Source organism: Notothenia rossii (genome assembly GCF_949606895.1).
Source record: "Notothenia rossii genome assembly, chromosome: 8".
NCBI classification, from domain to species: domain Eukaryota; kingdom Metazoa; phylum Chordata; class Actinopteri; order Perciformes; family Nototheniidae; genus Notothenia; species Notothenia rossii.
In genome coordinates, this window is record NC_136906.1 from 50,937,691 (window position 1) to 50,964,954 (window position 27,264).

The 27,264-nt window shown below is 41.4% G+C and overlaps 1 protein-coding gene and 1 long non-coding RNA gene across 6 annotated transcripts in view; one reads left to right on the forward strand and one right to left on the reverse strand.

Moving 5' to 3' along the window:
* cenpe (centromere protein E) overlaps positions 1 to 27,264 on the reverse strand; it is a 111,196-nt gene that overhangs the window by 43,661 nt on the left and 40,271 nt on the right. For 3 of the 5 annotated variants that reach the window (XM_079646203.1, XM_079646201.1, XM_079646202.1), the window contains exons 24-35: positions 22,275 to 22,454; positions 21,183 to 21,299; positions 20,917 to 21,096; positions 15,329 to 15,478; positions 14,745 to 14,897; positions 7,633 to 7,848; positions 7,438 to 7,524; positions 7,200 to 7,283; positions 6,938 to 7,054; positions 6,037 to 6,153; positions 5,553 to 5,942; positions 1,297 to 1,380 (exon numbers count right to left, since the gene is read on the reverse strand). In XM_079646203.1, the coding sequence (XP_079502329.1) occupies positions 1,297 to 1,380; positions 5,553 to 5,942; positions 6,037 to 6,153; positions 6,938 to 7,054; positions 7,200 to 7,283; positions 7,438 to 7,524; positions 7,633 to 7,848; positions 14,745 to 14,897; positions 15,329 to 15,478; positions 20,917 to 21,096; positions 21,183 to 21,299; positions 22,275 to 22,454 (1,875 nt within the window). The remainder of the gene's footprint in view (positions 1 to 1,296; positions 1,381 to 5,552; positions 5,943 to 6,036; positions 6,154 to 6,937; positions 7,055 to 7,199; positions 7,284 to 7,437; positions 7,525 to 7,632; positions 7,849 to 14,744; positions 14,898 to 15,328; positions 15,479 to 20,916; positions 21,097 to 21,182; positions 21,300 to 22,274; positions 22,455 to 27,264) is intronic. The other 2 variants (XM_079646204.1, XM_079646205.1) reach the window with 2 other exon arrangements.
* LOC307016869 overlaps positions 1 to 27,264 on the forward strand; it is a 305,672-nt gene that overhangs the window by 1,626 nt on the left and 276,782 nt on the right. The gene's annotated exons all lie outside the window — the stretch shown is intronic.

Genomic DNA, 27,264 nt, shown 5'->3' on the forward strand with positions numbered 1-27,264 from the left:
GTAAAGAAGAAGTTACAGGTCTGTGAGAGCCAGAAATCTTGTTTGTTTGTAGGTGACCAAATACTTATTTTCAACCATTATTGGCAAATAAATTCTTTAAAAATCAGACAGTGATTTTCTGGATTTTTCTCTCATTTTTTGTCTCATATTTGAGGTATACATAGGATGAAAATTACAGGCCTCTCTCATCTTTTTAAGTGGGAGAACTTGCACAATTGGTGGCTGACTAAATACTTTTTTGCCCCACTGTAATAGGTAGGCTCAGCAGACAGACCGTAGTGCAAAGATAAAGTGTCACATGATTATCTACTAAATAGTGAATTTAGCATCAACTTCACCAAGATGAAGTTCATAACTTCCTAAGATACGTGTTTTTCCGTTATTTATCTAAAACAAATGACATGATAAATTACTTGTGTTTATGTGTGTAAGACTTGTGTTTCTGCCCCTGCAATTGCTGCACAAGGTTGCAACATTGTAGATAAATTCAACCACCGACACCTGTCTGCTCTCACATTCTTCTATTCTGCAAATTTGGGGTGGGACACAATAAATAAAGCTTCGCCAGTTTGTTTGTTTTATTGCACAGTCAAGACATAACAATAACGGCATCACGCCGCTCAAGTAGCTTTTGCGAACGTCGCTCAAAACATTTGGAGTTGGGAACTGCTTTCTGTAGAAGCTGCTGCATCCCGTCCTCAAGAGTAAATTGCCAGAAGCGCCAACACTTCCTCATCATTCCACCGCTCCGGTGTTGTAGTACGTGTGGTCATAACTGCTTTAAAGTACAAAAAAACTACTCGCTCAGGTGTGGATGTGGTTTTGTAGCGAGGAAAACAATGGCTGCCTAACAAAAAAAATTCAGAGTCTAACAAGGTGTGGTTTGCAATTCGCCCAGCCAATAGAAATAGAATAGAAATTGGCACTCTTTCATCACCAGGTTTGCACCACCTCTCTAGCAGGGACTGAAAATGGCCAAAAGAGTTCCCGGCACTGAGTAGTCCCGGCGGTGTAAACGCGACATTATTGGTACTAACGGAACTAAAGAACCAAAGTACCAGGGAAAGTCCTGCGGTGTGAATGCGGCTATAGAGAAATGTGCAAGCCGAGGACCAGGGCAGCTACTATCTTACACAGAACAGTTCTTCCAACTTTGTGCCAACAGCTTGTTTTGTTATTACTTGAGTGGGCTGCACAGAGTTCGGACCTGAAGCCCATGATTTTGGAGTTTGATGTTCAAGTATATTATCAGTATATAACATTAAATTCTTCTTCTCAGATTAGAAAATAACTCACCAGTTCTAAGTTTTCTTGAAGGTCAAATTTCAACTGGCTCCCTTCCTCCTTAGTTTTCTCCAGATGCTCTTCCAGCTGTTGGATCTGAAGCACATTGCAGGAAAACTTACTAAACGTTTCTGTTAAATGTAAGCGTGTGTGAGAAGGACAATAAGTGACAAAATGTCAGAGCTGAGCTGCTGCTGTAAATCACACTGCATCTGAACAACAGAGAAAACACGAGAGACGAACGGGACACAAGTTTGTACTGGAAGTTATGACTTCCTGGTGGTTTGTAATTATCTTCCCTGGATTACGGAAATGTCTCCCATATATTTAGCTTGAGTTTAAAAAGGGAATTGTGGATACATGTTTATTCAAAACAGCAATTTTAGATTTCAGAAGAATGTGAGAATTATTGATTAATTGAAATTCAAGTAATCTTCAGCACTCTTTGAAACTACTTAACATCTGGCATTAGGCACTTTCACACCGCAGTACTTTTCCCACAAAGGTTCATGAGAACTCTTTAGTTCTCATGAACTAAGTGTTTGCTATCGTGGTTTGCAATCCGCCCAGCCAATCAGAAATAGGAACCTTTTTCTCCCACGAAAGTCCCTGCTCCCTAGCAGGGACTGAAAAGGGGGTAAAAAGGATCTCATGAACTCATTTTAGTTCCGGCTCTTTTTGGTGTGAACGCAACATTTCGGAACTATATTGGAACTAAAATGGGAAAAGTACTGCGGTGTGAAAGCGGCTATTAATGCTCTCGTTGAGGATTGATCTGCAAATCTAGTCAAGCTAATTGTTCAACATAATTTTTTGGACTGTAAACTGGATATTGGGATAAATGTAAGATGAATTAAACAATTTCAAGTTGAAATACTGTTGATTGCTGTCGTAAAAAATACAACGGCATTCACTTTGGAATTTAGCGGCATGAGTAGGCATTTTACTACTTTTGGTTCACTCGTCTGACAGTCTATGTTTTTTATGGTCTGTGGATACCATAAATTTAAAAGATTTTTACAATTACTTCTACGATGAATATCCAAAGCTTCTTTGTGACATAAAACAGCGATGCTTGTCCTAAATGTTCCTACATTTCTTTTTAGGTCACTATCTTTTTGCCATGGTTTTTTATATTGCATGCCTTCTTTTATCTGCTATGGCAATTTTGCTGCAACACTATAAATGTCCACGCTGTTGGATTAATAAAGGAATTCTTAAGTGTCCTAATGAGACTAACAAACGTCAGCACGCCAAACATAAGCCGCCTTTAGCTTAGCGGTCGGTGTTGACGTAAAGCAGGGGTGGGGAACCGCTTTCAAACCAAGTACTTTGCCGTACTTAGTTCCCAGCACTTAGTACCCTCATGGAACTAAAGAGCAGATCGCGTTCACACCGGAATAAGTTCCCTGAGGGAAGATTACGCAAATGAAGCCGCTGACGTCACTACTTCATCTGCTTTGGGTTTACTGGCAGGCCGCAAACAACTTCACGGCGTATACTGCCACCCGAAGTCCCCGGCCGGAAGTCCCCGGAGTTGGGGACTGGCTTCAGTAGAAGCTGCTTGGACTCCCAGCAGCTTCTACTGAAGCCTTCCGAGTAAATCGCCAGAACCTCCTCATCACTCGAGGCAATTAAGGTCTGAGCCCATGCTTTGAAAATCGCTACTTTACTTGCATGTTATCTAATCGTCTGTTCCGGGGTGCGGTAGACAAGTTTTTTTGGTGTTGCAATTATATGCGTTTGTGGTGTGTTTGATTGCAACTTTCAACCCAATGGAAAATAGCTAACCAGTTAACACAATAACCAGTTAAACAGGAACACAAGTTATTATTTTATTTCGTCATATTTATCCCCCCACAACTTGAAGGCCAGTCCGCGAAAATATTTTCTTACATGAAACCGGTCTGTGGCGCAAAAAAGGTTGGGGACCGCTGGTCTATATGATCATATGACAGTAGGGCTTTTTTTTCAAAAAGGTTTCATAACACGCTCCGAATCCGAGACACCTGACAACATGCTGTTAAGCAGAAGCGCAGAAAGAGCATACTATTACGATTTATATTTATTCATTGTCTCAGTACTCGCAAACATTAAAACTAAATGTGTCCTCTGTAGGGTAACTGTAGGGTCTGCTGTATTGTTGAGGATGTTGATGGCTGGGATGCACCTATGGACACAAGTTATTATTAGGCTGAGCTACTCAACTTTATGCCAATAATTGCCTTAGCCCCAGATGTTCCCACATTACTCCTATTATTTTCACTATTCGGATACAATTAAAAAACTAATATAAAAAAACTATTCGGTTGCTAGCTTGCAACTATTTTCCAAGCAAAGTAAGTGCACGTTTTTATCATGTGTAACGTTACCGTTTAAACGGCGGATAAAGCAGCTTCATCATGTCAACTTGACAAAAGCTAAGCTAAGCTAGGCTACTACTTACAGCAGTGGTTCTCAAACTTTTTCTGTCAGGCCCCCCCTTTGAAAAAAAAAAAAAGTCGGGGCCCCCCCTAAACAAATAGTCAGGCTCAGTGGCAGCGCCAGAGATTTATTTGGGGGTGCTGTGGGGTAGCTTGACGTTTCATAGACGGTGCTCAAACATTTAGGGTTTCCCATTAATGTACCGGTCGCTACAGTTGAATTTTGTACTGCAACAATCCCCACGAAAATACACAACGTACCCGCGACTGTTACAATGAAGGCTCGATAATCAGCTCACGGCATATAGGTGTAAGCAGGAGTAAAGTGCTATTTTTATAGGTGGTGTGTGGACCTCACATAGGGGGGTCCGGGGGCAAGCTCCCCCGGGAAGATTTTTAAATATTGAAGTTAAAAGCATCAATCTGGTGCACTTTGAGAGCAAAATGAAGAGATCTATGGATACATCTCTTAACACCCAGATGAAACAGAACTGTAAACAGATTTACTTTTTCTTTATGGATATTTTACAAATCACTCCCTTTTAAACTTTATTCTTTTTTTAATGTCATATAGTATTTCATACCTGTTTTTTTTTTTGTATAACTATAATGATCATATAAACGTGCCTCGGAAACACACACACACACACACACACACACACACACACACACACACACACACACACACACACACACACACACACACACACACACACACACACACACACACACACACACACACACACACACACACACACACACACACACACACACACACACACACACACACACACACACACACACACACACACACACACACACACACACACACACTTTTTTCCTCCTGGTCTCTCGCGCCCCCCCTATCTAGCCTGCGCGCCCCCCCATTTTGAGAACCACTGACTTACAGCATCCAGGTGACTTTTCAGAGTTGCTGTGCCACCGTTGAAGGCCAGTTTCTTATCGCATATTTGGCACATATTCTTCTTACCGTCGTCCAATTTAAAATGGTCCCACACAGCTGAAGTCTTCGGCATTTTGTGGGTGAAACGAGGTGAAGCGTGCCGTTCGTGACTGTGAGTGAACGCGATGTCAGGAGCACAGGCTGAGATTGTATATATTTCCGCATTTTAACAGTGCAATTCAAAAGTATAAATATAGTATAAGAATATGGTAATTCGCCTTTATTAATAGCATACATTTAGAAAATAATTTTTTTTTTTTAAAAATAAGATAAAAACACAAATATCCGAATAATGAAATTGAAACCCGAATAGTTGGCCAACGAACAAATATTCGAATAGTCGAATATTCGGGTACAACCCTATATGACAGATGAACAGATCGCCACTGGGCTTACAACTAAAGACACAACCACGCAAAAGCTGCGGCATGTGTACAGCTCCTTATGCGTACTGCAATTTTTGAAGTGCCGGAGCGGTGTTTCGGGGCTCTCTGTCAGCACTACACCACATGATGACACGCTACGCTCGTGTTGTGTTCAAGGAACCTGTCCTTGGCCAGGAAAAATAGGAGCTCGCTTGTTTAATTATTTTGCCGTCTAGATTTCTTTAATCTCTTTATTTTTTCGTGTGTTTATAAATGACCTCGATCGCCGTATCAAATGGTCTTGCGGACCGTATATGGCCTGGAGGCCGGAGGTTCCCCACCCCTGATGTAAAGAAATGCAACAGTATTGTAGTTTATAGCCCAACGTTACCTTTTTACTTCGGGAGAGTACAAAATAATCCGGGGGCCCAGCAGGAATTTCCCCCAAGAAACTGGGCCCGATTATACTGGGACTGGTCAGTACAAGAATCTCAAACTATAGTACTCTGTGTTTACCATCTCCATCCTGTCCTCCAGATGGTCTCTGAGCTGCTGCTGCTTCTCCTGCCTCAGTCCCTCCAGGGTCTCCTGCAGCTGGTGTCTGTCCTCACTGAGAGACGTCACTCTGCTCTGCAGCTGGTGTCTGTCCTCACTGAGAGACGTCACTCTGCTCTGCAGCTGGTGTCTGTCCTCACTGAGAGACGTCACTCTGCTCTGCAGCTGGTCTCTGTCCTCACTGAGAGACGTCACTCTGCTCTGCAGCTTGTCTCTGTCCTCACTCAGAGACGTCACTCTGCTCTGCAGCTTCTCCATCTCCTCTGTGGAGCTCTGACCGCTGGTCTCCTTCACAAACGGCGCATCTCTTTCTGCACGGACACTCTCAAGCTGCTCCTTCAGATCCTTGATCTGTTTGACACGGGGTGATTTCAAACTTCTTATCAGAACATGTACAATAGAGGATCAGTTTGAAGACATGTTCTTTATTAAAATGTCATCTCACCTGTTGATCCAACTCAGATTCCTTCTGCTCACAGAGCTTCAGGTGCTCAGAGCTATGTTGCTTCTGCTCTTGGAGCTCCTCTTGAAGAGAATGAAGACTGCGCAGAGTTTCTTCAACCTGAACATAAGAGAACAGTTTATATATAAAGCAACATACTTCTGAAAAGGGAAACTAAACATATAGCTTAAAGGGGACCTATCATGCAAAATGCACTTTGTGATGTCTTTTATACATAAATATGTTTCCCCGGTGCGTCGGGGAACTCACGTAGCGTCAGAAAATAAAACCCTCTCTTTTCCTCCGTACCCAAATCTTTTAAAAACGGGTGTACAACGAGCGGGTAAAGATTCCATCCAAACTGACGTCAACTCGGCAGCGGACCCACAGAAAGTTGCCATCAGAAACAATGCCTGACGTGTTTTGGACGTCTTTGTTTACATTAGCAAGCCTTGCTAACACTCAGAGCTAGCCTGTACTGGAGATCACATGTTTAAAAAGCAGGAAATAAAAAAAAAAGAACTCACCTTGTGATAAACCCGCACGAGAAAAAGCATTTGAGCTCCATACTGTTTCAGAAATAATCTTGATGTGGTTTAGAACAGGATGGTGTTTTATCACAGCAGAATGTAACTTTATCTCCGGTAGAATTATGATCAGGCATTTGCTCCGCCTCCTCTTATTTATTTTTTTCAAGCTAAGGACCCAAGATCTGTGTTTCTCTAACAGGGCTGCAAAAGAGGGGTTTGAGCAGTATGAGGCATGGCTACAATGGGTGATCTGTTTGTGACGTTTTTTTTCTCAAAATACCAGACATGTTTTGTATAGGTATGGCCCTACAATATATGTTTCAAATATAGCATGATAGGTCCACTTTAAGTGAAAAATATTGAAAGCAACAAACCTGTTGTTGTAGCTGAGCTTGCTGCTCTAGGCTTAGTGTTTCCAGGACGATGTTTCTCTGATTGTGCTCTTCAAGTTGTTGTTCAAGTGAATGTAGAAGGCTCTCAGTCTCTGAAGCCTAAAAACAGGAAAATAAATAATCAAATATTTCCCAATCATCCATAGAATAGGAACATGTATACAAATGTGAGCAAACGCTCTGTAACACACAAACACTTAAACCACAAAGTGTCAGATCTCAGACACGGACCACTCCCCCTCACCTTTTCCATATTACGCTGCAGGTCGACTTCGAGCAGGCTCTTCTGCTCATTGAAAATCTGTAAAGTATCCTGCAGTTGCTTTATCTGAGGAGGAAAATTGGCACATTCAGTATTTTGAATATTGAAACAGGGATTTTAAAGATGCAAATGGCGTTTATTAATATTATTCCTTATTATAAAAAAAACACCATGAAGAGACCCAAGCCAACATCAGAAGACTTCAGTATTATTCTTTTACCTCTTTCTGAAGGTTGGTTACTTGCTCAACATGCAGTTCTGAGGTCAGTATTTCTGGCTGGTTAAACTCACATTGGGCTTGGGCAACCTGCACAAAAAAAAACCTGTTAGTTTCTTTTCCCCCCCTTTCTAAAAAGATATCAAATAATCAGTCAAACTAATACTTCTTTCTTTAGAAGAACCCATTTTAACTAACCATCTCTATCCTGTCCTCCAGCTGCTCTCTGAGCTGCTGCTTCTCCTGCCTCAGTCCCTCCAGGGTCTCCTGCAGCTGGTGTCTGTCCTCACTGAGAGACGTCACTCTGCTCTGCAGCGTCTCCATCTCCTTACTGTGAGTGTCGGGCGTCCTCTCAGACATCAGAGCGTCTCTCTCTGCTCGCACACTCTCAAGCTCCTCAGACAGTGTCTGAATCTGTAAAGTTAAAATATAGTCCTAATTGTTATTTCAAATAAACAGTGATGTGAAAACAAAGAAAATCATCATTCAGTTCAGATGGTTATCCTTATTTCACGGCGTAGTTGAATACTAGATTAAGAATGGTTGATTATGACACTATAGAGGTTATTAAGACTCAACTCCTAAGCATTACATGACCATTCAGTGTTTCCCACAGATCTGAAATATACTTGGGGGGTTGAGGTGACGTGCTTTAACATTAACCTTTCTGTTGGTCGCTTGTTAGCAGACCCTTCACACGTTGGCAGAGCGAACAGGTACAGGCAGGGCCCATAGTGATAGCCCTATAGTTTATAAACATATGGAAATGGGTTACTATTTTAAAAAATAAATGCATTTATAAATGTATTTAGGAAGCTATCAATGTGATTTTAAGTTGGGGTCGACCTCAAATCCTCTAGGGGGGTCTGGGGGCATGCTCCCCCGGTAAGATTTATTTTTATTTTTTGGAGTTAAATGCATCAATCTGGTGCATTTTGAGGGGGAAAGAGACTAGATCTATGGAAACACCTATATTAAACAGAACTGTATACATTTCAATTATCATCTTTGAGGCAGCAGCAAAGACTAGTTTTAGCTCTCAACAAGTTTTAAAAGTGTATCTTACCTTTTTTCACCTAGTTAACTTTTTTTTTATTTATTCATGCATATTTTATTAATCACTACCCTCTCAAATGGAAATATGTGTTTACATAAATGGTGACCAGACTGTTTGAGACTCACTTAGAACTTGGACTAAGTTAACTATCTAAACATCAGAAAGTCCTTTACCTCACCTGAGCTGAGGTTATCCCGAGCTTGAATGACACACAGAGACCAATCAAGGGCTTTGATTTATGATCTGTATGACAGTGGCCATGTCACCCTGTGTGAGGCAGGCCACTTAACAGGCCAGGCCATCGGGAAACCCCCCGGTCTTCCCGATGGCCAGTCCGGGACTGGGTACAGGAGGCGTAGAGCGAGGGATCATTGTCCACAAGTTAATCGATCGCAAATGGCGTCGTGGTCACGGAGGAATTAAAAAATATATATATATTATTATTAATAAAAAAATATATATTATAAAAAATTATTATTATTATTATTTTTAAATGGGTCGCGAAATATACTTGGGTGGCCGTTAATATACCTGGGCGGCCCGCCCAAGTATAGTCTATGTGTTGGAAACCCTGCCATTGGTAAGGAGGATCAAGGGAGAGAAGGAAAGAGGTTAAAAGTCAGAGAAATCAACAGAAGAAGACAGACAGTAAACACTAACAGGAACATGGTAATGGCTCTGGCAGTGTTTCAGGACTGTGAACAGACTTGGACAGTTACGGAAACCTCAAGCAGTGCTGCTGTTCATTTTAAATGAGGTTGTTGTTGCCGCATTTCCAACTGTTGGTGCGCCATGGAACAGAGTTTTTTTTTGTTCTTACCGGAAGCAATAAGATAATTTTCAAGTCAATCGATCTCATATCATGCTATTTCTAGGCATATATTATGGGTATCAGATGTATAAAAAACATAAAGTGTTTTCCTCAAAATACCATACCTTTTAGACATCCCTCATATCCCTCTATTTCAGCCCTGTAGGAGAATGGCTGATTCTCTGGTGGTGACGTTTCTGATAGGGCCATGGGTGTAAAGCCCGCCCACATTTCCGATATTATGTCATATCGGACGCACTTGTGAGTTCCCTTACCAGGGTATATGCAGGAATCCTGAAGTCAAATTTAATACCTTTTAAGACCTTTTTTAAGACCCTTTCCATTAGGGCTGTAGCTATACACTAATCTCACAATACGATACGATACACGATATTGAGCTCACGATACGATATATATATCACGATATTCAGCCAACGATACGATTTGATATAATTCGATACACTTACATAATTTTCTGAAAGATTTTAAAGGGACAGTGTGATTTTGGTGACATCATTGACTTGGATTGAATTAATTCAACTGAAAACTGAAAGCATCAATTATACAATATATGGCTCTGACTGGACAGAGAGTCTACAGCTTGCAAATGCTGGAGAAAATGACTCAAAAGATGTGGTGAGAAAATTTGTTTCATTTATTGAAACAGTGCCAACTGTAGCTTAAAAGCCTTTGAAACGTAAGTACATAAAGTGCAGTATCACAATGGACAATGGAGAATTAAAAGGTGCAGCAGGTGGCCTGTTCTGAACAGATTCTTTTACAGCATTTTTAGCTGAAACACAGAATATGAGGTAGCCAATAATTCAAGTCACTAAGAACAACATTTAATGTAAAATGTACCTGCCAATAATTCAAGTCCAAAGGAGTAACATTTAAGCCAAAAACACTAAGCAGAAAGGCTCCTCTCTACATAACTGCATCTACGTTCTCTTCAGATTTTTGTTCAGGAATATAATCTGATCAACGTGGTCTGGGAGAAGTGCACTTCTCTGAGCAGTGACGATGGCCCATTCCTAAACCACACCCTACCCCTCCGTTTTCGCGTTCACGCAGAGGGTCCGCCTACGAGTGTGGAGCGGTGTGGAGGGGGAGTGGGCTATCAAGCCCTCAAACAGCGAGTCTGCAGCGGTGCTGACTTGAGACCGGTCTCTACCTGACCGGAACTGACCTGTGTGTGTCCGCTGCTGTCAAGCTGTTAACAAGTAGTTCCAGCAAACATCCACTGATAAACTGCGATGTTAACAACCTCATGATAACCTCATATGTTTTAACTTAGGATCATACCTGTGTTTAGTCTAGAAAAAGGTAAATGTGTGCATTTTATTATAAAGTTGTGTATATTTACAGACCGTTGCAAAAACAAAGAAGCTTATAAACATCAGGTTTAAAACTAAAAGAGCTTTGAAACACAATGAAAGATGTTAGGAGTTTTATTTGAGTTATTAATTTAAACTTTTTGTCTAAGAGATGCTGATTTGAAACCGTTGTTACATACAGTTACGGCATTTCCTGTTTCTGCCGGAGAGAGGGGAGGCCGTCCCAAAGCTTGCTGCTGTATTTACTCCCTCCATCTGACAGGAGGGAGCCTCGTTGAGCTGCGAGTGTGGCTACAGACGGAGTTCACTCTGTCGAGGGAGTGGTTTGGGATTGGGCCGATATCTCCGGCGGTAGAGAAGACCCTCTCCAGTGTGGTTAATGTTTGCCGTCATTCTCCTGAACCGCTTCGCACTCAATGCGAGAAGAAGACACCGGCGTCTGTGTATCTAGAAATGCTCTACAGCGACACTAGCGGCTCGGCTGGCTGACCTAATCGCTCTTCATGCAAAGCGAACGGGGGGGAATGGGCTGCGAGCAGAGTGCCAGGCGGAACACGGGGGATTTGAATGGGAGTTAATGTATCGATACCCGCGGCTGAAATATCGATACTTTCTCGGGAAACAAAATATCGATATATATCGCAGGATCGATTAAATTGCACAGCCCTACTTTCCATACATTTTAAGACCTCATCGCAACTTCGAGTTCTAACCGGTTATATTGGCAACACACTTTACCTCACATTCACTATATTGATTGTAAGATAGCACAACTAAACAGAGTGCAGACAGACTATAGTCTCCTTTCCACATGAACTTCAACCTCTCTGTGAAGGTCAGGTTTAATGCAAAAACTGCTTTTTTGCTTCTGTAGACTCTGTGCTCTTTCATTCCAGTAAAGCTCCTCAGAAACCATTAGAAACCAGTATTTGACCAATAAACAAAACAATTGACAAAACTTTGAAATATATTAAACTTGGTGAGCTTCAGCGGGGTAATGCCATATAGGAGCTCCCTCACAAATACCCAGGGATTAAATTGGGCTGGGGCTGTCCGGGGCTAAGCCCTGGCACATAGGACGATGCTCTGACGTCATCACCCTCACACATTTGTCATATGTTTACAAAAAACGATATATATGCTAAGACTTTTCTCGTTCTTAATATAGACTATATTTAGGGTCGATATGTGTTGACTTTACTTTAAAATAGCAGATCTCTGTGACCGGATATAGTTTGGCTTAGACCCCGGCCCCACGAGGACGCATACGGTAAAACCTATTGGTAAAACGCATAGGCAAAAAAGTCTTCCGTTCACACTCATTCGATTCATTAACGTGTCCGTTCACACTAGACCGCTGGAAATGCTGGAAACGCTGTAGTACATATGCCAGGCCTATAAGTGGCGCTGGTGCCGCCACAAAATACACCGAAAGCAGCGAAGAAGACCCCGGAGCATGGTTGCCCTTCTGTTTATTCTCCGCGGTGGACGGCGTGTTCTCCTGCTGTATATCTCTCAGGTAGTCCACCAGCAGATGAAAAACACCCACCTCTCCGCCTCTTCCAAGGAACGAGGGGACCGTGCGGCAGAGTTTCCGTTAAAAAAATGTTCCGCCGGTCAACATGTCCGTTAAAGTTGAAATCTTCCGTACAAAATTAGAAAAGTGCCGATCAGAGGTCTTCTTTGCTATTCTTTGACTGCCTCTCTTTTCCTCCCCCTCTTCTGACAGCCCAGCAGCAGCAGGAGACGTGGGGAGAGGGAGGCGGGGCTATTTTATCGTTATCAGCAAATGATCATATAGGGCTTACACACGGAGCCGTTGGACCCCCAGTGCGTTGCGTATGCCGGTCTACCCAACTTGGGACCAGTTATCGTTACCGTAGTCGTTTAGTGCCCCCCCCCCCCCCCAGACAGAGCGGAGCAAGGCAACGAAACTTAAAATAAGAAGCAGCATTTTACGGCACGCTGTGCATGGGGCCGCCTTGAGGGGGTATCCCGACATGTTGTTTCAGTAAATTAAAGGATCTTTCATGTTGTCGTTGCTGTGGACCTTCTTAATACCTTGGAAAATGCTGTTTAATACTTTTTAATAGCCTTAATTTTCGCTAAATTGATTTATCAACTTTTAATACTTTTTAAGACCCCGCGGACACCCTGCTTACACACCGGGGACACATATTTACGTATAAATGTCCTTACACACCAAACTGACACCAAAGAACACGTCCCGACGGAACGTCACCTGCGTCTTGGCCATGTGTCGCACTGGAACACACCGCAAAGACTTCAGCTGATGGCCAAGTTGCATGTACGAACTGCGCATGCGTGAGTGGCAATAACTCTCCTTACCAGCAGGCGGTGGTAGTGTGTATTTGTCATTCAAAAGAGGCAACAACCGGAAGACAGAGAAGAAGAACAGACTACGTGATATAAACAAACAACAAATAGCGTGTGCGTTCCATTTTCACTCTACAGCGAGACCTGTGTCGAAAGCTGGAGTTAAATGAAATCTCAGATTTGCCTTCTTAACCTGTTTAGCCCTGAGCCTGTTTTTCAGGTCTCAGGCTCGAAAATGACATTCCCAGAACAAATGACCATATCTTCCCTTCTAAAAGGGTTACATTATTAATCTTTTTTGTCAAAGTAATGATAAACCTGTGAGTTGGATGTAGAAAAGTCAGAATCAATATACCATAGATGTTTTTTTATTTTAAAGAAAATTCAGATGGAACATAGTAAAAAAAAACTGTAAATTATAGTATCCGTCCAAAAATTATTTTTTACTTATAGCGAAAACTATCCTTGGGTGATGGTAAGGTAGACTAAAAGCTTTAGGAATCCAAAGTACAACATATGAGTACCCTGTGTCAAGATTGATGCAAAACAAGTGACATTTGACCTTTTTAGAGAGGTTTAGCAAAAAAAACTCCACTTCTGAGGTGATTTGGGTGGAAATGGGGGTTTTACCGTTAGAGCCAATAGAATCGAAGGGGAATCTCCTCACTCAGACACATGGTAAAACAAAAAGGTGTGGGCTTCGCGCATGCAGTTTGGCATGAGAGTGAAGCTGTCTCTAGGTCTGACTTCTAGAAACGGAAACGCAGGTTTATTGCTTATGGATTATCAGAAATCATCTCAAAGGGACACAGACACATTGGATTAACTTCAGCAACGTTTTTATTGTTTAATGCCATTGAAGACCACTTTTGACCAGACTACGACACAGGTGAGCCATGTTAGCGTTTTCAGCTACCTAGCGCCACATGTTTTGATGTCTGTTCTTGTTATTATCTCCGAGAGTTCGTATAATTGAGTGATAATGAAGGGTACCCTTCGATTCTGTTGATGTGAAACGATGGGTTGGGTGTGCAGCAAAGATAAATAATAAGGTTTTGTGAGTGAATGTCGGTGCAGTCATTTGTTAGTATTTTTAGCTCGTTGCTAATTCAGAGGCTCAGCGTTAGCATTGTGGTTTTTTTAAAGATTTTTTTTTTAAATGATCAGTTAGATGAGTTTCTTCCCGTTACATGGATATAAAACATTCATAGTTTATTAAATTAACATGCCCTCAGACACTGTTTCCTGCAAGATGTTACGGCAGTTCCCCGGTACCGGGGTCTCTCGGGCTTAACAGGTTAATAGTTTGTTTGGGTCAGTTAGATGTTCTTCCGTTTCGCTTCTCATGCACTGATTCGCTAAGCTGAAGAGCCAATCAGAGTGATTTCACTGGCCGACGGCCTCCCGATTCGACGGTGCAGTACACACCAAGACACACCAATCTGAATAGGTCGACACGACGCTCACAGACGCCGAAAATCGGCTTTGTCAGTAAGGACCTTTAAAGACATCAAAAAGTGCATTTTGCATGATAGGACACCTTTAATACGTTTTCGGGGTAAAGTTGTTTGTTTCTTTAGTATATGGGCGTGTAATAAGCGGGATAATGAGCAGTGAGGTGGTCATTATTGGATTCAGGTTGATCATGGAACCCTACGTGAAGCGGTTGGGTGTTCTTATTCCAATAATGACCGCCTCACTGCACATTATGCCTCACTTAAGATTGTGTCTAAATTCACTGGATTGATTCAAAAGAGTGTAGTCTTGCCTGATTGTGCAGCTCCTGCAGCTGGAGGGTAATCTCTGCATCACTCACTCTGCTTTCCAGCTCTGCCTTCTGACTCCTCAGTGCGCTGATCTCATCTTGGAGAACTCCCACCTTCTCCTGAGACACCCTCAGCTCTTCCTGGTTCTCCATCATCTGAAAGAGATTACCATCACAAGTGTTCAAGTGAAGGTCTATTTTGTACAAAGTTACTTACAGCCTGCCATTTCTTGTTCCTGAAGAAGTGATAATTAGTAAATATAAAGTCCAGTTTTATTAAATGTAACATGATTTTCTGATGTCCATCGAAGCCTTGTAGTAAACCTGAGGTAACTCCTCTGTTGAGACTTTTAAAAACATGCTTTAAGATAACAAAAAAGGTGGGGTTGAAGGAGTTTGTAGAAAAAACATGATTCTGATGAAGTAAGGATCAAATTAAGAATCATATTGGTGTCAGTAATAGTATGTTTAGATTTTACAATGAATACTTTAAAGCTGAAGTAAGCACAGAGTTGTTGTCAGAGTATCCTACAAAATGTCATTTAGTAAAAAAAAAGAATATTCCAGAAGCATTAAGGAAGTCTTACAAGTATTTGCAGCTCCTCTGTCTGTGCACTGGTCTCGTTGGGAGGAGCTTCCTGTTGGGATGTCTGTGCATTCTCCAGCTGTTTGATCGTCTCCCTCTGTTGGCGGTTCTTCTCCAGTGCTGTCCTCAGCTCCTCCTGATTCTCAATCATCTGTTTGGGAAAAAAATTATTTATGTTTGGGCTACACCAGCGTTTCTCAAAGTGTGGGTCCCTGCTATAGAACGATACATTTGACCATTTTAAGCTTGGCCTTCCATTTTATTGGAGCGATGACGAATAGGTGGGGCTTGAAAAGTCCCATCTATTCAAAATGGGGAATGAGAGAACAAGTTTGAGAATCACTGGGCTAAACCATTTTACAAAAAGAAAGTCCCAACACAGCTGAGTGAATAAATGTATTTTAAAATCTGGACTGAAATTATTATTACATATCTTTATGCATAAAATATACAACAATCTGCGCAGGTTTTAAGATCATCTGGAAGCAGATTGCAATGTTTGATGACAGTAAAAGAGAAACAGATTGTGCAAAGGCAGTGCGCCTCAGTCGGGTGGGGGGGGGGACAGAATGCAAAGATGGCTCATGGGATTAAAGCAGATAGAAAGCTTCAAGATTGATCGATGCATCAAACCAAAGAATTATGGACAAATTAAATGGGGTGGGGGGGTTTGAATCTGCATTCAGGGCAGATCATGAGGTTTTACCCATTTGTTCAGAGCGGAGGTGGAAAAAGCTTCTCAAAAGTGGTGAAGAGATATTCCATATGCTCTTAAATACCGATCGGATTTTTGAGAGCAGAAAGAGAATTTCAAAGTTGAGGATATTGTATTTGGAAAATATACTGCAATGACTGTGTCTTAATTACAGTGATGCAAACACAGGTATGGTGAAAAAAGTGAGAAATATTCGAAGCAGAAAAAAAACCGCATAATATACAATCTGACAAAGGCCTTTGCTATAATGCTTCAATTAACTGGCTATTCTTTATAATAGCCAGATCAATAGGAGACAGAGATGTTAAGTTATAAATCAAGAGTTTTTATTATTATTTACAGCAGGGGAGGGGAACCTTTTTCCTTTCAATGTTTACAACATCCTCCGAGGGCCGTACAAATGATTGAACTCAACCTCTGCTTTAAAAAAACTAAAATCACAGCCCATTTATTTGGCCTTTCTTTCATGCTGTGCAAAGAAAAAGCAATCTCTTAATCCAGATATTTTACCATGACATGCATGCATGTGCACTAGGGATGTGCATGTCCATCACTGAGGCCGATGCATGCGCATCTCAATACGTTGCCACGATACGATACGATACATTTGAAACTAGTACTGTGCATCCCATCATGCTGTTTATTTTATTTTTTTTACCTTTTTTACCTTAAAAACTCTCCAGAGTATAATTGTATAAAACCTCATAGTTAAACAATTTAAGGATGCATTGCCCATGATTAACAATGTGCAAATAACAACATAGTGCAATGCCCATACAGCTGCCAGCCTGATGTGCTTAACCAGGGCTCGACATTAAGGACAGCCCGATGGCCCGGGGCCATCTAGTATTTAGCTCGGACAATGAAGCCTCACCTGCTGGTTGCCCGATCGGGCAATCTATTATGCTAGTATCATGCAGCTCGCGGATCCAGTAATGAGTGACCCGACAGCAAAACTAAACATATCTATAACTAGTTTAGGTAGTTTGAGAGGTAATTAAAATAGCTACGTGTGATATTCTAACCTGAAGTGTGTGTTTTGTCCGCTCACTGCTGCATGTGATCATGCGGAGCTGCGTGTCGACTCGTCGGCAGCAGCTGATCTCTCTCTCCCGCCAGTTTAGACTTCACTCATGAAATTGTGCAATATAATATTGTGGTGGTTCATCTTATAATTCAGTCTAATGCACCAGACAGCATCTACAGTAAAACCTGCAAAAATCTAAATTTTCTAGGGGGAGGCCCCTCAAAACATTCGTGCAATTTTGTCCGCGCGCATTTTTCAGGGTAATCTCTATTGGGCTAAGGGCCATCTGTAAATTAGCTTAGATGGCCGACAGGGACATCTCCCAAAATCCTTAATGTCAAGCTTTCAGGTTTGTCTTTTCAGCCGCAGACCCCATATCGCCTCTTTATATGCGTCGCTAAGTTCCTCGTACTACTTGTGTACTTTAAAGCGGCACCGCATCGTTAACAATTTGCGAGCGATTTTTGAAGTTGACCGTCTTTCTTGAAAAATCCGAAGTGTTGCCAAACGTTTGATTTGTAGGTATTTTTTGGTGCGCTGTGTTTCTCTTTCTCCTCGACTTCCGTGTGTGTTGATAACTGAGACTCTGATTTTTTTTTTAGATATTGAAGTTAAACACATCAATCTGGTGCACTTTGAGAGCAACATTAGGAGATCTATGGATACATCTCAACACCCTTTTGAAACAGAACTGTAAGCAGATTCTTCTTTTTGGATATTTTACAAATCACTCCCCTTTTAAACTATTCTTTTTATTTTTAACAACTTTTTTGTTACTGTCATATAGTATTTTATACCTGTTTTTCATTTAGTCTCTAATGTCTCATTAATAACTATAATGATCATATCAAGCTGTGCCTTAACCTCACTGAGCTGAGATTATTTGAGCCTCTCAGGAGAGAGCTCTCTTTCACCTGGTTGTAGAAAAGCTCTTTAAATTTGTTAGCATAGCTAGCTAACCAGATGCTAATAACAACAGATCGCCACTGTGCTTACAACTAAAGACACAGCCACGCAAACACTGCGGCATGTGTACGACCCCTTATGGGTACTGCAATATTTGAAGAGCTGGAGCGGCGTTCCGATGCTCTCCGTCAGCACTCTAGTCCAGTGGTTCTCAACTGGTCAGGCCTCGGGACCCACTTTTTACTTGGTCAATAAATCGCGACCCAACATTTTTAAGCAATCAAATATTCAACAAAAAATCGTGCTGTAATATACGCTTTTCAGCATACAATATTAATTAAAGTGAAGTACAGTGCATATATCCCTTCACAGAACTAAAGTATGCTTTTAAAAAAGGTTTATGAGTTGATGGAATCAAAGCTGAACTGTATAAAAAAAAAAGGCACACATGCTGAAAACCCATCCCCAGAAGGGGGGTCTGGGGGGATTCTCCCCCAGGAGATTTTTAGAAATACTAACAAACTGCGCATTCTGGTACACTCTGGGAAGAAAATAAATAAATGTATTACAACTAGGGCTGAGCGATTTTTTCGGTTTTAACGATTAATTTTTACTTTCCTACGGTTTGTGAAATGGCTGAACCGAAAAATAGCGATTTCTAGACTCCGCAGATTTGTTTTGCTTTACGGGACTCCGTAGTAGCTTACTCTCTCACTTTTCAGAACGTGCCAATATTGTCTAGCTGCGGTTATGGCTAGAAAGGATCCGTCTTGTGTAAAACTCTCGCGAGAATTTGGCTGAATGTCACGTGGCTGAATGTTTACGTTTGGAAGGCAGCCTTTCAGTTACGATCGTTAACATCAGTGGGCCACAGCAAATGATGGTGAGAAGCTAAACTATCTATTAATTATGTCAATTACAGGGAGTGTGATTGTTGAAATAGGGTGTTGGTGGTCTTGCTGTTCAAAGAAGAATGACAACACTGTAGATCACCAACACTATGGTTTATTTTTTATTCACAGGCAAGTCAACGTTGTCGCAGTAAAAGTCCCAAGATAGCTCCTGGTGCAATAAAATGTTCCCTTTCAGTGTTTCACTATTATGTCTGATGTTTCTCTATTAATATTGCTGTTGCATTAATGTGTATGTTGCATCATGTTACTGCTGTAGATGTGTTTCCGAGCCGCTCCGATTACAACGAGAGTTACAACGAGAACGTGACGTCATATTTACACTACACGGATCCTTTCTAGCCATAACCCGTGTAGTGTTGTGTACTGTCCGCGGCCGCAGCTAGACCCTTCTCGAACGCGCACAAAACTCAGCCACATTGCCTGTGACTACCTGATCTGCCCGATATTATTTGCTGTATTTCATTTTACAAGTTTTTTTCAGGGATGGCCTACAAGAGAATTTTTTTTCAGTTTGATTTAAAAAAGATCTTTGCACATTAATGACAGCCAAGTGGTGCTGTTTTTATATTTTTTATTCTTGAACAACTGATCTGTTCACATAGGCCTGGACTAATTGGTAATCTCATTTATTTTTATTGTGTTAATAAAGACAAAATGTATTTAAATGTTGCCTTTAGCCTCCTCTGTCCTCCACTTGTTAACTGTATTAATGGCACCTGTTTGAACCCGTTATCAGTATAAAAGACACCTGTCCACAACCTCAAACAGTCACACTCCAAACTCCACTATGGCCAAGACCAAAGAGCTGTCAAAGGACACCAGAAACTAAATTGTAGACCTGCACCAGGCTGGGAAGACTGAATCTGCAATAGGTAAGCAGCTTGGTGTGAAGAAATCAACCGTGGGAACAATTATTAGAAAATGGAAGACATACAAGACCACTGATAATCTCCCTCGATCTGGGGCTCCGCGCAAGATCTCACCCCGTGGGGTCAAAATGATCACAAGAACGCTGAGCAAAAATCCCAGAACCACACGGGGGGACCTAGTCAATGACCTGCAGAGAGCTGGGACCAAAGTAACAAAGGCTACCATCAGTAACACATTACGCCGCCAGGGACTCAAATCCTGCTTAAGCCAGTACATGTCCAGGCCCGTCGGAAGTTTGCTAGAGCATTTAGATGATCCAGAAGAGGATTGGGAGAATGTCATATGGTCAGATGAAACCAAAATAGAACTTTTTGGTAAAAACTCAGCTAGATGTGTTTGGAGGAGAAAGAATGCTGAGTTGCATCCAAAGAACACCATACCTACTGTGAAACATGGGGGTGGAAACATCATGCTTTGGGGCTGTTTTTCTGCAAAGGGACCAGGACGACTGATCCGTGTAAAGGAAAGAATGAATGGGGCCATGTATCGTGAGATTTTGAGTGACAACCTCCTTCCATCAGAAAGGGCATTGAAGATGAAACGCTGCTGGGTCTTTTAGCATGACAATGATCCCAAACACACCGCCCGGGCAACGAAGGAGTGGCTTCGTAAGAAGCATTTCAAGGTCCTGGAGTGGCCTAGCCAGTCTCAAGATCTCAACCCCATAGAAAATCTTTGGAGGGAGTTGAAAATCCGTGTTGCCCAGCGACAGCCCCAAAACATCACTGCTCTAGAGGAGATCTGCATGGAGGAATGGGCCAAAATACCGGCAACAGTGTGTGAAAACCTTGTGAAGACTTACAGAAAACATTTGACCTCTGTCATTGCCAACAAAGGGTATATAACAAAGTATTGAGATGAACTTTTGTTATTCACAAAATACTTACTTTCCACCATAATTTGCAAATAAATTCTGATTTTCTCGATTTTTTTTTCTCATTTTGTCTGTCATAGTTGAGGTATACCTAGGATGAAAATTACAGGCCTCTCTCATCTTTTTAACATAAAACTTTGGGGTACTCAACATTTCCGGGTTCATAATAGGACTCTTGGAGCTCGCAAACAGACTATTATCAAACAGCAATGTAGTCACTCACCATGTCTACATTTTCACGAAGGTCTCCCTGGAGCTGGTCTCTCTCTGCAGTGAGAAATGTGACTGCAGAGATAAGCTTCTCCATCTCCTCTGCAGAACTCTGAGCAGCAGCACTCTGCTCAAACAGGAGAGTATCTTTCTCAGCACGCACACTCTCAAGTTCCTGTGACAGACTCGGCATCTGTTGGTAAGATTTCAAACTGACAGTAAGAACACTGACAAAGAAGGACTGCTTTAGAAAGACTGCAGATCAGACACGTCACTCACATTTTCCCCTAAATCAGACTCCTTCTGCTCGTAGGGTTTCACCAGATCTGAGTGCTTGGTCCTCTGCTGCTGCATCTCGTCTTGAAGAGACTGTAGAATAATGTGTGTCTCAGCAGCCTACAAATAAGAGACAATATTGTAAATAAACAAACAAGGAATAATTTTGACCAAAGGAAACTTTTATAGCCAGGAAAATAAAGCTGGAGAAGAGGTGACTTAGAGCAAGGGTTGTGAATTTAAAAAGGCTGGCAACATGGAAGCTTAACTTCAATTTGTGAACAAATTGGCACAGAGAATATTTTTAAACATATACAAATATCTCATTTGTGTAACGGGCTTTTAAAAAGGACGAGACTGTTAATTGGTCAACATTATAAATGAGAAATTAATGAGAAAATTAACAAATCTATGTTGTTTTTCTAACAATATAGTCTAGTTGCAAGCACTGTGAACCCGCAAATGTTCCCCCAAAGTTTTCCCTTAGAAATGTATAGCACATGTCCACAGCACATAGAAACTGCCGAGTGCTCACTTGCATATGTTGGGCAATTTGCACAATTAGCAAAGGTTGCGTTAATCAGCAACAATTAGCAATAAATCCTATGCAGACAATAGTTGATCAAAATGGCTCTCGCCGATCAGGATAGTTTTGGGGGTTATTGAGAATGCGGAATGCATATCTGACATTTTCAGGATCAAGAATGGCAGTTTTAACCAGAAAGGGGCTATATTTGCAATCTCTGGGCAGATTTTTACTAATTCGAATAGATTAGCGATCTGTCCAATCTAGAGTACCCTAAAACTACAAAATTGAACCAAAATTCATCAAAATCAGCCCGCCAGAAGCAACAACATGGCTTCTTTCTGGTTAAAACTGCCATGAAAATGTCAGAAATGGATTAGACATCCTCAATAACCCCCAAAGCCAGTCCAAAACTGTCCAAATCGCTCAAGCCATAATGGTAATTCATGATAATTAAGGCAACTTGTGGTAATTGTGCACATTTTCCAATATATACAAGTAAAGGCTTCTACACACCAAGCAAACACCAAAGAAACAGACTATTATCAAACAGCAAAGTAGTCACTCACCATGTCTACATTTTCCTGAAGGTCTCCCTGGAGCTGGTCTCTCTCTGCAGTGAGAGATGTGACTGCAGAGAGCAGCTTCTCCATCTCCTCTGCAGAACTCTGAGCAGCACCACTCTGCTCAGACAGGAGAGTCTCTTTCTCAGCACGCACACTCTGCAGCTCATCAGACAGCTCATCCAGCTAGAAGTTTCAGATGGAAAAAAAACTCAGTTACAATGGGCTGGTGGAATTGTGTAACGTGAGCAACACAAAGTTTGCAGATCCCCAGGGCTTTCGAAAACTCTGCGCGCCCAGCGGAAAAAAAAAAAAAATGGACGAGGCTTGTTTTGTAATTTCTATCACTTTGAATGCAATCCAAAAACAAACTACTAACAGACGCATACCATGGCTGTATAGATGCAGGAATGAGTCTTAACCTGGAAATAGTAGCATTTTAGCCATTCAGGTCCCGCCTCGTCAGTCAGTGGTTGGGTTATGATTGCCCGGTCATTACTTTAAACAGTGATTCAAACACACGTATGGTGAAAAAAGAGAGAACTATTCGAAGCAGAAAAAAAACTGCATAATATACCATCTGATATAATAATAATAATAATAATAATAATAATAATAATAATAATAATAATAATAATAATAATAATGCTTCAATTAACTGGCTATTCTTTATAATATACTCAGATCAATAGGAGACAGAGATGTAAAGTTATAAATCAAGGGTTTTTATTATTATTTACAGCAGGGGTGGAGAACCTTTTTCCTTTCAATTTTTACAACATCCTCTGAGGGCCGTACAAATGATTGAACTCAACCTCTGCTTAAAAAAACTAAAATCACAGCCCATTCATTTGGCCTTTCTTTCTTTCATTCTCTGCAAAGAAAAAGCAACCTCTTAATCCAGATATCTTACCATGACTCGCACGTTGTGGCAGAAATATATGGACACAAGATGTGTGCAAATGTATTTAGTATCCTATCCATGTTAACATGATTTAAGGGGGGGGGGGGGGGGGGGGGGGACCCCACCCCCTCTAGGGGGGTCTGGTGACATGCTCCCCCAGGAAGATTTTTTTTTTTAAATATTGAAGTTAAAAGCATCAATCTGGTGCACTTTGAGAGCAAAATGAAGAGATTTATGGCTACATCTGTCAACACCCATATGAAACAGAACTGGAAGCAGATTTCTTTTTCTTTATGGATATTTTACAAATCATTCCCCTTTCAAACTGTATTATTGTTTATTAATAACAACTTTTTTTACCGTCATAGTATTTTATACCCGTTTACTTTATTCTCCTATTTTTTTATAACTGTAATGATCATATAAAGATGTGCCTTTACCTCACTGGTTGTAGAAACAGCTTTTTATATTCGTTAGCATAGCTAGCTAACCAGATGCTAATAACAACAAAGTTATTGACTGTATGATCAGTATGACAGATGAACAGATCGCCACCGGGCTTTCAACTAAAGACACAGTCACGCAAAAACTGCGGCATGTGTACAGCTCCTTATTTAAAAAAAAAATATATATATATATATATATATATATATATATATATATATATATAGAGCACCAAATTGCAACTGCAATTATCCATCTACGGTCACTTTTCACATGAACATGTGCTCTTTTATTAAATAAACTAAACACCTATGTTATTTATCCAATGTATGTGCATGTTTCAGTGTCCACTGCTTTGCGTATTCACATTCTCCCTCCGCTCTGTTTCTGAAGGGCGGGGCTCTGCTCCGCTCCGCTCCCCACCCCCACACACGAATGCACACACTCACAATCAGAGACAAGAGCGGAGGAAAGGAGGAGAATAACAACGTATAAAAAAAGTCAAACAAATCTGCATTATTGCCCCGAGCTCTGCCGTCTGCCCGCTTGTGTGTCCCCACCCCCAGTTTCAAATTAGTTTATTATTATGTTTTTAACCGCAAGCCGTTATCGTCACGGAGGAGAAGGACACACACAGCCTAACCAGGTGGACGCGCGCGAACGCGACAACGAACGTAGCGTGCGCATTCTAAAAATAGCTCACAGCTGGTGAGCAGGTACCGCGGTTTTGAACTACAGTATTGAATTTGACAGTAAACAACAACGAAACGCCAGCAGGAGAATAGTCTAATGAGTTGGGTGAAAAGACAGGATGTGAGTTGGTTTATTCAGTAAATTAGCTCAGGATAATTGGATGTTCTGTCTACACCTGTTGATGTGAGGCTAATGCAGGATTTGCTAGCTTGATGCTACCGGCATTTAGCGGCAGTGACTCAACAAATTGCAACTTAAAATGTATCGTCAGCAATGTATGACAAGTAGGGCTGTGCAATTTAATCGATCCTGCGATATATATCGATATTTTGTTTCCCGAGAAAGTATCGATATTTCAGCCGCGGGTATCGATACATTAACTCCCATTCAAATCCCCCGTGTTCCGCCTGGCACTCTGCTCGCTGCCCATTCCCCCCCATTCGCTTTGCATGAAGAGCGATTACGTCAGCCAGCCGAGCCGCTAGTGTCGCTGTAGAGCATTTCTAGATACACAGTGTCACAGACGCCGGTGTCTTCTTCTCGCAGTGAGTGCGAAGCGGTTCAGGAGAATGGCGGCAAACATTAACCACACTGGAGAGGGTCTTCTCTACCGCCGGAGATATCGGCCCAATCCCAAACCACTCCCTCGACAGAGTGAACTCCGTCTGTAGCCACACTCGCAGCTCAACGAGGCTCCCTCCTGTCAGATGGAGGGAGTAAATATAGCAGCAAGCTTTGGGACGGCCTCCCCTCTCTCCGGCAGAAACAGGAAATGCCGTAACTGTATGTAACAACGGTTTCAAATCAGCATCTCTTAGACAAAAAGTTTAAAGTCCATGTAATGTCCAAAATAAAAGTTATTCTGTGTTAATAAATCGCTTCATCACTTTCCACTGTTTCATTTGACATATCAACATCAATGATTCTTTCCATAAATACCCCCCAAATAACATGAAATGTGTGCCACTTTCCCGTGTTATTCCGCTCCGGTAGCGAAAAGCTTGCCAGCCATTAACCCAGCTGTGTGACGTCACACGTGGCAAACACCAGCCTCGTCTGGATTGTTTGTTTTGTATCCTTCCGCTATTTTCGCTCAACATATGTGTAACCGGACCTCGCTAAACCTTTTTTTATCTAACAATTCATGATGGGGAAGCGATGTGTAGTTGTGAGCTGTGAATGTTTCCTGATTGCTATAAACATTGATCATGGGTGCTGGAAGATTGTGCACAAAACTCGGGTCAGAATTAAGTTACTACAGGTGTTATGCCAGCTTGAGCTAAATGTCACCAGAGTACAGTGAACTTGCCTAGTGACTGAAATATATAAAAGTTGAAGTGAAATAAGTAAGGCCAAAAATGAATTACGTCTGAATATCTTTATTATTTTTACCACTTTTAATTATTTGTGGGCTCGCACATATACCAAAATAGACTAATGTACACTGCAATAAAGATAAAATGTTACAAGTGAAAAATTAACAAAAGAACCCTTTTTTATTTATCAAACAGTAAATTAATACAATCTTACAAATTTGTGATTTGGAAAATGTTGTTATATTTACATGTTTCTTTGGAAAAATAATATTGTAAATGATGTACTTTGTAAATTATTTACATCATGCGAAACCATTTTAACCAGTTCAGCTGCATGACTTATGTCAAATTACAGATTTGGCCATTGAAATCCCTGATAGCGGCCTCCCGGCTCAGGGTAAGTCTTCCGTATCTCGGTTACAGCACATGCAGCGGGACTCTGATTTTTGGGCCGAGTAGGCCTACACCCCAGCACCAACGTACAAACTGTCGATAAGCTGTATATCGATACTTCCTAATGAAAAAAAAGTATACAGATTATAAATATATTTGGAGAAAAATAAAATGTTATGTAGTAGCCTACTATTATGTAGCAATTGTTACAAATTGGCTTATAACATGATATTTGTATTTTACTTGTACAAAATAAATATGAGGTTATACATGACTGCTTGACAGAATCATAGACCTCTTATATATTTCCTCACATGTGTAGTTGTTTCTTTTCTCAAGCATACATTGAACTTGCATACACAGAAAAAATAAAAGCCAAGCTGTTTTTGACGGCTTGAAAGAGTTTAATGGTATCTTTAAAAGTGTACCATATCTGTAGCGACTAAAAGTATTATATGAAAGCAAAGCTGCAATAGGCAGTTGGGTCAATCAATATTTACTTACTGGTGTAGTGGGCCATCAACTGCTCTGTGTTGTTGTTTGTATTGAAGATACGCTATTTTCAGTGTCCAAACACTGAGACAGCCTTCTCTAAAGCCTGGGTGGCTAATAATGCACCTTGGTTTCTCGTCGGTGTCTTCTATCTGGCAGAGTCCTGCACGGGTCTGATTTTCAAGACCCGCTCCCGCCCCGCACCCGTGACGTGCAGTACCGAACCCGCCCCGCTACCCGCACATATTGCCAATTAGTCCCGCAACCCGACCCGACCCGCCGGCACATGATCCGCAACCCGACCCGAACCCGCATATATATAAGCAGTGACAACGTGCAATTATTAACACACGCAGTTGCATATTTGGCTCAAAAAGCCTGGGATGTTGTTTATTTTCTCCATCTAGGATGACACCAAAAGCCTCCCAGACGTTGGATTTTGCTCTTGAGGAAGAGTTATTGAAAATGCTGTATTCTCCGCTATAGAGAGCTTCACCTCAGCCATTCAGAATGTGGTGCGCTCAGCAGCAGATAGATGCACTGCAGAGGTTATGATTATGCTCGGTACCGCGGAGGAGAGGTCTGAGGATTTAAACATTAAACTAAATTATTATTGTTTAAATATATTTATTATGCAACACCCGCAACCGGACCCGCATCATCTTTGTTTTACCCAGAAGCGAACCCGGAAAAAAGCGTTTGAAAAAATACCACCCGCAAATCACCTTTTTTGCGGGTCACCCGTCGGGTACCC